Here is a 13,812-nt window from a genome sequence, read left to right as displayed (position 1 = left end):
TTTTGGATTTGTCTACTCCTAATAAAAAAAATTTAATTTCAGTTTCTGAGTCAGAAATCGTTACATTTTCATTTGATAAAAATTTTAGTTTGTTGTTCCACAATTATAAAGCACAATAAACTTAAATAAAATAAAAACAATTTATGATTGAATTAAAGACAATACTCCACCCACAAGATGCAAACTGCCCGTAACCAATACGTGTACGTGATGAGCACCCAACAAAGTTTCCCTTAATTTTCGAACTTTAATTTCTTGATCAGTCCTCTGATAGTTTAAAGAAGATATCCAGTCAATAGCATCCGTTATGGACGGAAATATCACAGTATTATCACAGTCTATAGAGGCTTCATTTCCAGCAAAATTTGAACTGGAATAGTTAGAAATACTCAACTGGTTTTCATACAAACTTCTCATCAGGTGACACCATATCTCATTGTTTGCAATGCACTGTTGCATTTCTTGAGCAGGTTCAACCATAAAATTACTCAAATCTAAACAAAATAAAAAGGTAAAATGATTTTAAGATATATTCTCCCTTTACATTAAAGTATTGCAAATTTTAAAAAGATGAAAGAGTGGGATGATTTTAGGATATATTCTTACTTTACTTTAATAAATTACAAAATACACAATTACAAACTTTAAAGAATGAAAATGTAAACCAATTTTAGAATATATTCTCACTTTGCATTATTCCCCTTTTACATTCTCTCACATATTCGCACTTTACATTAATAAACTACAAAGTTGCCATGGTTAAAGGCCGAATTTGGTTGTATTGAACATACACGGCACTAGATACTTGGTAAAATGATATGGTGTTGGGTCTCAAGACTAAAAACTAAGCCCGGGTACCCGGTAAAAACATTTTTGGCGAGTACGAGTAATAACCAAGTATTAAAAATCTGGCCGAATAGGATGGATATCGTGTAATTGATGGAAACACTGAACATACTTAGTTTTTATTGTATAACTATGCGTTGAAAAAATACTAATTTTGATCGTGAATGCTAGGCTTTGAGTAATGAATGTGTGGAGAGTGGTTTTATTTTTCACTCTGAGTTATGTGTACACATGCAGGCGTTAACATTGAATGGGCAGATGGCTTCACGATTTTAGATAGTGAAGAGCTCTCGGAATTTTGTTTGTTATTTTTCTTGTCCATGTATCTTTGTATCTGAGTCTTCCTTATTAAATGCGTTTGTGAACGTCTGGTACTTATTTTCCTATTATATGGACCTGCTATAAAAACATGGGCTAGATGTTTAGCCATTAAAACAAAATTTGGAACTGGCCACATGCAACACAATGAATAAGAAAATAAAACTATGAAGAGTTAGCAGTACAATAACTTAAAGGAAAATATAGAAATATCACTTAAGGTTAAGAAATAACAAGGGGAAAAAATATACTGAAAAAGTTTTCATACCAGAAGCAGTATCTTTAATGTTAGAAATTTTGTTAGGGCTAAACAGAACAACATCAAAGTGAATATCAGCCAAAGGATCAAGTAAACTTTCTGCCCTTCGCTCACCAGTGCAATTAAAGTAAAGAACTTTCAATGCAGGCAACCTGTAAACAAATTTTAACTAATTATTTACCATTGCAGGATATGTGCAGTGCGTCAAAAAAAAACAGACCATCTAGAATAACTTTTGACCTAATGATTGGCTCTTCACCTTCTAGGATTTCATCCTAATGGTTTGAGAGGGTGATATCTCAATGTTAATTATTTGGTGCAGATTTGTCCAAAGATAATTCTACGCAAAAAATAAAATTTAGTAAATATTTACTATTTATTATTATTTTATTTAATATCAGTCATAAGACTTTCGAATTGTAAGGTATATAAATTTTTTCATAATTTTAAAGTATTTAATTTTACATGGCAAAATACAAAATTAGTTGCATAATTCCTGAGAAATCGAATTTTAAAAATTCGATTATTTAAAATTTTAAATATACGACATTTTTAAATTTTGATTTTTTTTAGAAACTTTTCAAATATTGAATAGTTTTTAGATGTACAATCTTCTAGCATCCTGAAAATGAGGCCTGTTTACCTTTTACGTTCTAATAAAAATTAATGATAACTGGATTATTATATAAGCAATACAGCTCAAAAAAAAAATTTTTTTTCACAAATACATGCTATTTTTTTTTTTTCTATAAAACAATATACTTCTTAAGACCTTTAACTATACGAGTCACACTTCAAATCTCCCATGCATACATTAAAATTTATCTAATACGTAATATACAATAAGAAACAAAAATCATTCTATATCATTTTATTTTTATTGCTTTTAAAAATATTACACCCATTGCTGCTACTACAGTATATGCTAGAAATTTTGGCCAGCTTCTTACGGCAGAAGGATGCATTTCAAAGTACGTCTAGTATATTTGAGACATTTGCTACATTGTCAATGCAATGCTTATTTTCAGGTGCATGGCCAAAATTTAGAGCATCTCTTTAATTATATACTAACTTGTTAGCACTTAAAGAAACAATATAAAATTTTAAAATTTAACAACTGTCTTTTTGCTACTACATGAAATAATAAATACACCGCTATTTTTATTTAAAAAAAAGGATAAGAGAATTAAATATTAATATAAGAAATAAATTGTATTAAATAAAATTCAGAAATATGTCAGATCTATTATGACATGACAAAGTCTAACATTTAAATAATAGAGTAACTATACAGTTCATCTTGAACACACATTGAGAAAAGTTTACTTTAAAGTGAAAAATATTTTTTTTTTAATTTTATTCAATGCACTTCTGATATTTTGTAAACATTCTTTAGTATTATCTCTCCATTTATTTCCACTAATATTTTAATAAAAGAATGCAGGCATTATATGTTTTGTGATGCCATTTTCAGATAAGAAATAATAATAAAAAAAGATATTTAAATGACACAAAGATTACATATCAACTAGAAACCAAAGATCAATCCATTGTTTCTAGCCTTAAATTTGGGTCGGCAATGATGTATTGATAATTCAAAGGTTAAAGAAACAAAAACAATTTAACTGATAGCAATTTTTTTTATCTCAGCAATTGAGTAAAAGTTATGAATGAGAAACAAGAACAGAAATCAGAGAAACTTTATAATAGAGTAAATATGTTTCACATCCAGTGATAGAAAAGCTTAGACAGAAAAAGGTGGGGAAATACCCATTCATTACAATTTGTTTGCTTAGCAATTAATGGATACATAGAAATCTGCTTTGTTTTTTAATTTTACTCGTTAGCATTAAAATGCATTTAAAAACAAAGCTAGATACAGATTTATTTAGTGCATAAGAAATTATTTAAATAATTCAATAAAAATGATGTTGATGTTAAATATAAATTGCTAGTAACTACATTTGGCCTTCAATGTACTTAATGTAAAGTATGACCTATATGAATGTTATCTGTTCCATACGATCTATATCAGTGTTCCTGTTTTAATAATTAAATTTAACACTAATTACAAGTGGTTATAATATAATCTACAAAAATAATAATTCTTAAATAGAGGTAAATAACTTAAAATCTTGTAACAAAAAAATTTCTAAATCAAACACAACTTAATTTGAATTTAAAAAAAACAGATCAATATTAAAACTAAATGATATACATTTTTTAAAAAAATAAAATTTAAAACAAAACACCTTGTGCAACGATCTTGCAATGACAACATGGTTCACAGTTTTCTGAATCTTTTGCACTACAACCCACGTCCAGATATTGCTACCCAATCCAGCATCTGACTGGCCATGGCTGTCTGGTAGAGCAACTCCATCAAATAAAAAAAAATTTAAACTTTAGCTGCCACCTTTGTTATTTAGTAGATCCATTGAATTGAGACCTTCTCTGTCAACATGCATAACTTTTTGGTGATTTTGAAATGGCAATCTACTAACATTTTAGAGAACTTTTGGAACAATGACTTTGGTTGCTTTTATATTTGGCATTGTTATATGCCAGTAAAAATGTTGAGGGGAAAAAATTAAGGAAAATGGATTAGCATTAAAAGATACACATTAATGAATGCTAGGTTAAAAAGGAGAAAACGAAGTTTTTAGTTTTATTTTGCACTAAATTATATAAAAACTTTATGACATTCTCAGAAATGTTATGGACAACTTACCTTTGATGCCAGAAGCTCATTTTCTATGATTAGAAATAATAAAATCTAATATTTTCAAAATAATGAAAACAGATGTAGCTGTTTTTTAATCATCCTTACATTCAACTATTTTTGGAATATTAGAAATTCCTACATAATTCATAAATGGTTAAACATGAACATGAGCCACTGTGGCTTTGCAGAGTTTTTTTTAACAGTGCAATCCAAAGGTACTTTGAAAAATAATAATATCTAATTAGGTTCAAGAATTAATTCTAATATTAATGAAATTTTTTTTTAAATTAGAAATTCAAAAGCTTATTTGATTACTGACTGTAAAATTTTTATTTATAACAGTTATTCATTATTTTCATTTATTATAACATTTTCAAGTTGTCCAATTTTATTTTGTACTTTATGAAATGGACTGAACTTTTACAAATGCTCAGTAGCTATTTTATCTTTTATTTTGTTTTATATTTACTAAATTATTTTATTAAATTATATTTTTTTTAATTTCTACTACACTCTCTGTGCATGATTGAAAAATTATTTTCTACCAAAACCGCACTAGTTACCATCCACATAGACACAAATGAAAAATAAATAACATTGACACAAATATAAATGTCAGCATCACAAAAAAATGTGAATATTAAGCATCACTGAATATTAAGCATCATGAAAAATAATATAACATAAAAATAACTGCACCTATTATTATTTGAAATCAGAAGGTAACTTACTTAAATTTAGTATTGTGTTTCAGAACTGCCTCTTCAAACCACCTTCCACAGTGTTTCATGCTTTCATGCGTATGAGCACCATCAAGATAAAATGTTAGTCGGTCTTTTTCCAGTGTCTGAAATCTGCCAGGCCATATACAGTTTTCTAAAGCTACAATTAAATTATACAAATAAGGTTAAAAATTAAAAACTAAGTTTGTTTCTTACGTTTTGGGAGGTGGATATTACCTAGGTGTGTTTCTTTATTAATAAAAAATGTATCAGCAATCATTAGAGGAAGTTCTTCATTCAAATACAAATTTTCAAAGTGTTGTAATTGTTGCGTGCTTGAAGAGTTTTGATCTAATAATAAAATACAAAAATTAATTAGAAAAAATAAGAACTCGAGTTTCAACATTAAAGTGCATAACATTTATAAAAAAAATATCGACTTGATACGTTTACTTTCTTTGATTAATTCAATTAACCCTAAACAAAAAGCCCTTAGGTGAAATTGTATTAAAATTTCACTGCAATGCACTTGCTTTCCCATTAAATAAGATGGGGAAAATCAGTTTTTTGATGCAGGTGAGCAATCAGTTGGAAGTTAGGAAAAAGCTGTGACATGCTCATAGGGATATTGAAAATTAAGATTATTCTGAAAATTAAGGAAAAAAGAATAAAAATAGCAATTATAGGGTATCCTATTCTTGGTTGTAGACATTAGGAATGAAAATGTATTTAAAACTTCTACTAAGTTTTTAATCTGCTTTTTGGAGTTTACAATTAAATATATTTGACAGCCGCAAAATGTTTCATTTTGATACATTTTAAATATTTGTAGAAAATTGAAGGAATCAGACATAGTTGCAATGTAATTTTGAAACACTAAATTTACATGTCAGTTTAATCTTTTAACTCCCAGCTTAAATTAGGATTGGATACACAATATCTTCGATATTCAATGTAGAAACATTGCTTATAAAATAAATTTTTATAAATTTTATTCACAGTTCGCAGGTAAAGTAATTTTGCTTAATTAATTTAATTACATTTTTATGAAGAAAAAAAAGTTTTATTTCGAAGGATTTTTCTTTTTGGGACAGAAATTGAAATTGTTAATGTAGTTCTAACTTTAACTGCGTTTCACCATTACAAATTGAAATCATGAAACTTCTCTCAAAAGTATGAACTAAATAAGAAAATAAAAATGTATACATAAAGATATATAAAAATAAAGATACAGGGAATAATATAGATAAATATTCATGAATTATATAGGATTTTGAATATTGGGACAGTATTGGAACAGTAAAGTAATAAAATGTGTTATTTCTAAAGGACACCTTACCTACATCGCACCTAGCCTTACAATTGTTCTGAACTATTTTATACAATAAGTTTAAAACAATTGCTTTAAATCATACAAAAGCATAAATTTCAAAAATAAGAATGCTTCCCAATACTGTCTTTGAATAAAATTTGGGCTGGGTCTCATTATCTTCTGATTGATTAGAGAAGAGATATTTATGGTTTCACCTATATAGAGTACAAATCTAGATTATTTTAATTAAAAAAGCAAGAGATGAAACGCATATTTAACCTTTTGCTTGATTCTGGAGTCTTTAATTTTTGTGTTTATTTAAAGATTGTCAGGAAATTACTAAAAATTTTAATAAATATTCTAAGTGGAGAAAATGTTTGTCATTGTCAAGAGGACAAAAAAGTATAATCATACAAACCAATAAATTTTATTGAAGTCAACCAACAATGAGACAACTGAAGGGCAAGGGAGGCATTTACACTTTGAACGACTCCTTGGATCCCTAAAGAAATTTTATTCTCGTAAGACTCTAATGGAGGTGATAAAACCAGGGGACACTGAAATTAACATATCATGGCATGTAAGTTTGATGAATTCTTAATTATGTATAGTTATTATTTATAAATAATGTGATAAATAAAATAAAATAAAAAATGATGACATTAAACAATGGGAAAAAAAACATAATGTGGTATAGCTCTACATGTTTTAACAAAAATTGTACGAAAAAGGAAAAACATTAATGGAGAAACAGTTAACAATTTTTGGTAATTTAAAAAAAAAAGCTTTTAACATAGAAAATTAAATAGTTAAACAACCTGGACAACTTGAGCTTTTTTACGAAGGACTCTTAAGGCATTTTCTGGTTGGGAAACAGTGAATGCAGGGACACCTGATTTCATGATTCCAGCTTTCTGTTCAGCAATTTCTGTTATTGTACCACCCAGAAGGTTTACATGATCTATTCCTAATGTAGTTATCCCAACTGCAACAGGTTTTCTAAAATGTTAGCATTATTAGTTAATAAGAAAAAAGTTTATACATGAACTTTTTGTTCAGTTTCAGAACAAAATTCGATAATTACGATGTAGATTTGATGAATTTTATAACTATCACCAATAAATAAAACAAAACATACAACATGTTCATAGAGTTAATATAATGGTTTTCTTTTTAATTTCTTATAGCCTGAGTAAAGAGTCGAATAATTGGATATTAGGGTTTAAAAACTTTAAAAAATAGGGCTTCAGAAAGTAGTGTTCTAAACACATAACTGAAAGAAAAACTTAACCATTGATTAATAGAAAGTTCTGCAATGGTTACATAATGGATTTTTACATAATGCTTTTCCGTGACAGAAATTACCCGTCACTGAAAGTCAAACACAACTACAGCATATTTTTACTTTACAAAATATTTGATAATTTTAGCAAAGGTAATTCTTGCTAATCGATTGAATGATTCAACATAAGATAAGGGTTTTGGTCACATAAATAAGTGATAGATTCAAGTTATTAAATAGAATATGAAAAGTTATAAAATTCTCCAATAAATACTCTACGCAAGCTTTATACGAAAATAAAAAAAAGAAAAAATATTAAATAAAAAAAATTTAAAAAATATTAAATAAAAATGTGTAAATCTTTTAGCAAAGAATAAATTTCTACCTGATAAAATTTGTACAGTCATAAAGACCACCAATTCCAACTTCTATGATTGTAGCTTCAACCTACATAAAGACATGAAATATTTATATTTTCAAACACTTGCATAACTTTTTTACCTTTATTTAATAAAAGGTTAAAACAAAAAATAAAATCAAAACAGTTTGTACACACAATAATCACGAAAGTAAATAAAAACAAAAGCCAGAATAACAAACACATAAATTTTAAAAGCAAACAAAGAGTTTCATTTACATTATGAGAATAAAAAATTTTGACCTTCAAACATTTTTAAATGAATTTGTGAAACTAGAATATGACAAAACTATTTCTTAAGCTTTTATTTACAACATGTATGTAACCGTATCATCATGATGTTTACTATTCAAGATACTATTTTTTAATTTTTATTTAAGGATAAAAAGCTAAAAATTTAATGAGATTATTAAATTAGAGTTATTCTCTTAAATTATTGGCCTAATAACTCCTTCACTTAACACAACAGTTGCTGCTTAAACTGAAAACTTAAATGTATAAAGCAATTTCAGAGAGTTACTTAATTCTAATCCATTTTGTATATAAAAATAAAACTAAAAAGGCCTCTAAAGCACTTCTAAAAGAAAGGGGGAAGGAGCACCACCATTGATAATGTTGTATAAAGGGTATTATTAAAATAAATAAATGATTTGTTTACCAAATATATTCTGATATAAGAATGTGAAAAAAATTAAATACTCTCAAAAATACATGACAATAAGGTTTTATTTAATAACAAATATAACTGAAGCATAGAATTACTTTTATTACTATTTTAAGAGAAAATCACAAAGAGACGTGTTATTTTGATAGAAATTTGTAACTAATCAAAATTAGAAGAAAAAATATTTTCTAAATGTGTTACCCTCCACGATAAATTAATACGTGAGACAAATCTCAATACCTTCACCCAAATGGGGATTCTAAAATTTTTAACCAAAGTTTTGCATCAAATATAAATCCATACGTAGACTAGAGTTGAAAAAGGATCAAGTCTGAATTGCGTCAGCAGTTGTGTACATTAATTTTGTGTTATTAAATAGTTATTGTGAAAATATTTTTGTCATGCCCTTTAACTAAAAGAGCAGCCAAAATTCCCAAAATACTTTGGAAACTTCTTGCATCATAAGTTATCTGTTATAAATTTATAGTTTATTTAGTTTTCTAAACTACAGGGGCACTAAACCAGACACAGATTTTTCAAATATTGATATTATCAACAAAAAAAATTGAAATCTTTCATGTTAACAAAAAAAAATTAACACTTTAATAAAATGTATTTAATATTTGAGAAAAAAAAATTTTATCATAACAGTGAACAAACCCATATGCAATAAATAATTATTTAAACATAAGCTATCCTTTTAAATCATTTAAATAAACATTTATTTTGATATAGAGGATATGTTTAGTATTTCTGGAAATATAACATACAAATTCACTTGGGTAAAAATCACTTCAAATACAGTAAATGTGTTTGTTGGTGTTTCTATTGCCTACTTGGAAAATCAAGCAAATTTAAGGCAGAGGGTGCATTTCTTGTTTTTCAGTGGTGCCATCTATGGGAAAGAACAAGACTTTAACCACACACACCTCCCAGTACATTTTTACAAGGCGGACCTATTCATACGTAATTTTGACTGGAACTAGAGAACTATCAATCTCCATTTCAGTACCCCCAAAAGTATTAATTTGTTATAGGAACTTGGACATGACCCATACAGATTTAACCTGCACCAATCACTATTCACCATGCACACGCAACCAAACGAGCATTCTACAGCCAGCTGGATTTGAACTCCCATTCTCACAAACCTGAGTCCAACACCTTACCTACCAGGCTATCTCGGCCCCAGGTTAAATGTTCAGCTTATAATTCACTTCAAAATACATTTTAGCCAAATCACTAACTAAAAATTTTAAAAGAAAGCCAAGCAAGATATTTGAAATTTAAAAAAAAGTCAAAAACATTATAAAGGAATAATAAATCAGTACTTGAAAAAAAAATTTTTGATTTACAAATTAATTGCAAACTTACTTTTTCTTTTATAAAAACATAAAATGCCATTACTGTTAGAAAGAGAAAATAAGATGGCATTCTTTCCTCTTCTTTCTAAAAATGAACAATGTAAATTTAAAATTAATAACATAATTTTAAATGAAAAATTTAAGGTCATAAATATTATCAATAAAAATTAAACAACTTACTAAATTACATTTTATAGCATCATAAACTTCCCAGAAATAAACAGCAAATTTTTCTTTGGATAATGGATTACCATTTATACGGATTCTTTCATTCACAGATATTAAATGAGGAGAGCTAAAATCAATAAAAATGTTTAGAAAAAATTTATCTTTTAAAAAATCTTGTAAAAAATCAAATAAATTTTAGTAAATAGAACACACAAGAACCTAGCAAAAAAAATAATAATACTTTTAGCAAGTGAATTTCAATGGAACAAAATTTATGTAAATTTTAATGTTCATACATGATAACAAACTTTTAACAAGATAATTGGAAGAAAAAAATTTATACAGAGATGAAAGTGTAAGTAAATTAGAATTTCTATAGTGCTATATCAAACAAAGGAAAATTTAAATATTCTCAGCTGAGCTATTGTAAAATAGAAAACAAGTTAATCAAAAAAGTTGGTTTTTATAGTTATGAAAATAATTTAATTCGGAAAGTGAACTATCAGAAAACTTTTGCTTATTTTACTTTAAACTTTACTTTACCACTTTTGAATACTTTACTTTTTGTTACTTTACTTTTTGAATATTATTTTACAGATTCCTTTGTGATACACACAACAAATTATTTCTATTTTTAAATGGTTTGTCCTACTTATCAACTATCCCATAAAAATGTTGAAGAAAAAAATTTAAATCTAAAAATTGCTGATTAATTAAGCAGGATACACACCTATAAAATCCAGTTTTGTAGCCATGATTTCTAAGAATATTTTCAGTAAATGCACATGTTGAACCTTTTCCTTTGGTACCAGCAATATGAATAATATTCAAGGAATCTACATCACTTAACTAAAAAAATTCATGTAAATGAGTATATGTATTAACAAATAGTAATACCATTTAATATAATTTTGAAGAAAAAAAATCTACTTTTAATATGTAAGTAATTGGTCTTAAGTGCAACTTTTAAAATTGTTAAATTTCTTTAAGTGTAGACAAGACAATATTCTGAACCTACAAAACAACCTATAAAACAGTGGAGCCCAACTTTTTTCTTAAGAAAGACACAGATTATTATTATTTTTTACTTCTATAATTGCAATAAATTATGATTTTATAACTCTATATACCATAATCAATTGTTTAAAACTTAGTTATTCATATATGTAGTAAAAACAATATCAATTTAACTTCAAAGTTAAAAGAAAAGTTTAAAAAAAAGCATTTTTATAAGGAAAAATTAATTTCAATAGATTTTTATAGCATAAATAACATATAGCTTTCATTTTATAAAATTTATTGTAAAATTTTATTTATTTTATAAAATATATTTATTTTGAACAAGTTTTGGTTAAAGAAATGTTTCTTTAAAAAAAACTATCAAAATGACATTAGATATATAAATCATATGATACTTATATTCAATTAATATCTCTACATTTTAGTTTTTTAATGCTATAATTATGTAAAAAAATTTTGGGTTCATATAAGTTAGTTCGATACAAAAACAGTCATAAAATTTCTTGCATTAACACTGTAGTTTTCCTAATTATTTTTTGGCTGAAGGCAAGGGGACAAACTTTGACCATTCAAAACACATTTGCAACTGCAACTTGTGCACTGCAACTTGTGCACTCCTAATTCATAAGACACAACCTTATGCCTAACTCATTTTTTACTGATTCAGCAGGCAAGTTTAAAACTGCTTTATGCTACACATGAACTTTTAACTTAAAGAGCTAAAACTTTTATTCAATGAAAAACTCAATCTAAAAAAATATTAAAATGAACGAAACATTGCACAAAACTCACTGTTATATGAAGTGTTTCTAAATGATGCTTCGTATCAATAATGTTCTGATAAGCTTTACTGCTTCGTTCTGCTCTAGCTTTCTGAAGATAGGCAGCATTGCTTTGTAATCCATTTAAAGCAGCAATAGCTTTCTATTGTATAAAAAAGAATAAAAATATTAATTGTCCAATGGTAAAGCAATGGTGCATTTCATGTTGCAATTCCATACAAAAGAAAACAATTAATATCACTATTTAGAAGATAAGAAATAGTTAAATTTATTTAAACATTTTCTACCACTTTTAATACGCAACTTATAGCTGTAACATCAATGGAATAATGCCTCAATAAGACTATACTTTAATTTTTGTTGAGATAAAAAAAAATCATTGTAATGCCTTTATAAAATAATAATAAATGTCTTTTTTAATTTAAAAATCATTAATTTTAATTAACTTTTTAATTAAAATTAATCTTTTATTAATTATGTCTCTTTTTTTTGTTGAAATTACATTTTACTATAAATAAATACAGTAAGAAAAAAAATAGATAATCAATAGGAGTTCTATTAAATTTGAAAATAAATGATTCTTAATTCAATTTAAGTAGAAAACTTAGTAACAGTGAACAAATAAAAGATAAAATTAGTAATCAAACTAAAAAATTCCATTTAAAAAATATTTAATACTTTACATTTAAAAAAAATTAAATAATGTCATGAAAAAAAGTTTAAATTCAAATAGCTTAAAAAATTTTATATTTCAAATTTTTAACAAAATATATATATATATATTCATATATTTTTACCTCTTCTTTTCAGTGTGAAAATTTAAACTTATAAAAACAGTCTTGATTGTCATCTTTAAATTTAATGCTAAGTTTTTCTCATCTTATTTTTATAATTAAAACTGCTAAATTTATTTATCATAAATTTTGCAATATACCATGTGAGTTACTAACGATTTAAAATATGGATTTCCTACACATCGAACCATTAAAGTGCAAATTTATTATATTGATCATAGAAAGATTGCTAGATGAAAATACAATTTTACATAAAAATTAAACAGATAAAATTAATGGCACAAATTGCACAAGCCAGTACAAAAAGATAAAATTTTAAAAACATAATTAAAGAAACACATATTATACTGAGAGATTTTATATTATAAGAAACATATTTATACTATAAGAAAATACTAACTAATTTATATTTTCTAACTAATTAATTAACTTTATTAATGGTTTAGTCATAATTTAGAAATTTTAGAGTATAAAAATATTCATATCTATAAAATGTTTTGTTTTAAAAAAATATTTAACAGACTTCAAGGAGGAAATTAACTAATTAATGCATTTTAATATTAATTGAACTAATAATGATCGGTAAAATTTTAATTGAACTATTTCAGATACAAGAATAACTATTGATATTAGTAATATATGGTAATTTAATTCGTACCTCGTATACGCACGTTGTCATTGTTTCTTTTAAAATAAATATCTGACTAAACTGCGTAGGACCCAAATGATTATACTTTTTTCCATTTGGCCCACGGAACGCCCCCAAAATATTGCGCAATAACATCCCGTCCCTTACACCCTAAATATGAAAGAAATGAAAACAAAAGCACACGTTATCGAAAAATATGAAGTATAAATAGTAACATTCTTTCTAACAGATAAAACTTTTATGATTTGTCAGTTTGATGGTGTTACATTGTTTCCTCAAAACATTATTTAAGCATGCTCTTTGTAAATAAACAAAAGTGATGTTCCCGCGTGGAGTCTAGTGTTCCCGCCACATGATCCCATTTATGAAATGATAACTGTAATCAATTTTTGGTTGATCTATTGATTTTTTAAACATGAAAATGTTGCCAAATTTCTGAAATCTAAGATTAAAAACTTCACAAGTGCTTAAGGATCGTTGCTTAGCAGC

The 13,812-nt window shown here is 26.3% G+C and overlaps 1 protein-coding gene across 1 annotated transcript; it reads right to left on the bottom strand.

The window, feature by feature from the left end:
* LOC107457013 (folylpolyglutamate synthase, mitochondrial) lies at positions 1-13,703 on the bottom strand. The gene is made up of 12 exons (XM_016075034.3): positions 13,333-13,703; positions 11,891-12,022; positions 10,809-10,927; positions 10,091-10,205; positions 9,921-9,995; positions 7,850-7,911; positions 7,001-7,181; positions 6,601-6,739; positions 5,108-5,221; positions 4,880-5,030; positions 1,433-1,575; positions 1-494 (listed from the first exon to the last, which is right to left on the bottom strand). Exons 1-12 carry the CDS (start codon positions 13,456-13,458, stop codon positions 142-144), a joined length of 1,710 nt encoding a protein of 569 aa, XP_015930520.2. The 5' UTR covers positions 13,459-13,703; the 3' UTR covers positions 1-141.
* Between the last annotated feature and the right edge of the window lie 109 nt (positions 13,704-13,812).

This window comes from Parasteatoda tepidariorum, chromosome 4 (genome assembly GCF_043381705.1).
Source record: "Parasteatoda tepidariorum isolate YZ-2023 chromosome 4, CAS_Ptep_4.0, whole genome shotgun sequence".
NCBI lineage: Eukaryota > Metazoa > Arthropoda > Arachnida > Araneae > Theridiidae > Parasteatoda > Parasteatoda tepidariorum.
The sequence above is the reverse complement of the archived record's forward strand: the minus strand, read 5'-3'. Positions and strand labels throughout refer to the sequence as shown.

What these genes read in the sequence shown, in the direction of transcription:
- LOC107457013 (XM_016075034.3), bottom strand. Translation starts at nt 13,458, where the DNA reads ATGTTATTGCGCAATATTTTGGGGGCGTTCCGTGGGCCAAATGGAAAA. An exon ending in TGACAACGTGCGTATACGAG is followed by an intron (nt 12,023 to 13,332) that starts GTACGAATTAAA and finishes TTTATACAATAG; the next exon opens with AAAGCTATTGCTGCTTTAAA. An exon ending in AAACACAATACTAAATTTAA is followed by an intron (nt 1,576 to 4,879) that starts GTAAGTTACCTT and finishes ATTTGTTTACAG; the next exon opens with GTTGCCTGCATTGAAAGTTC.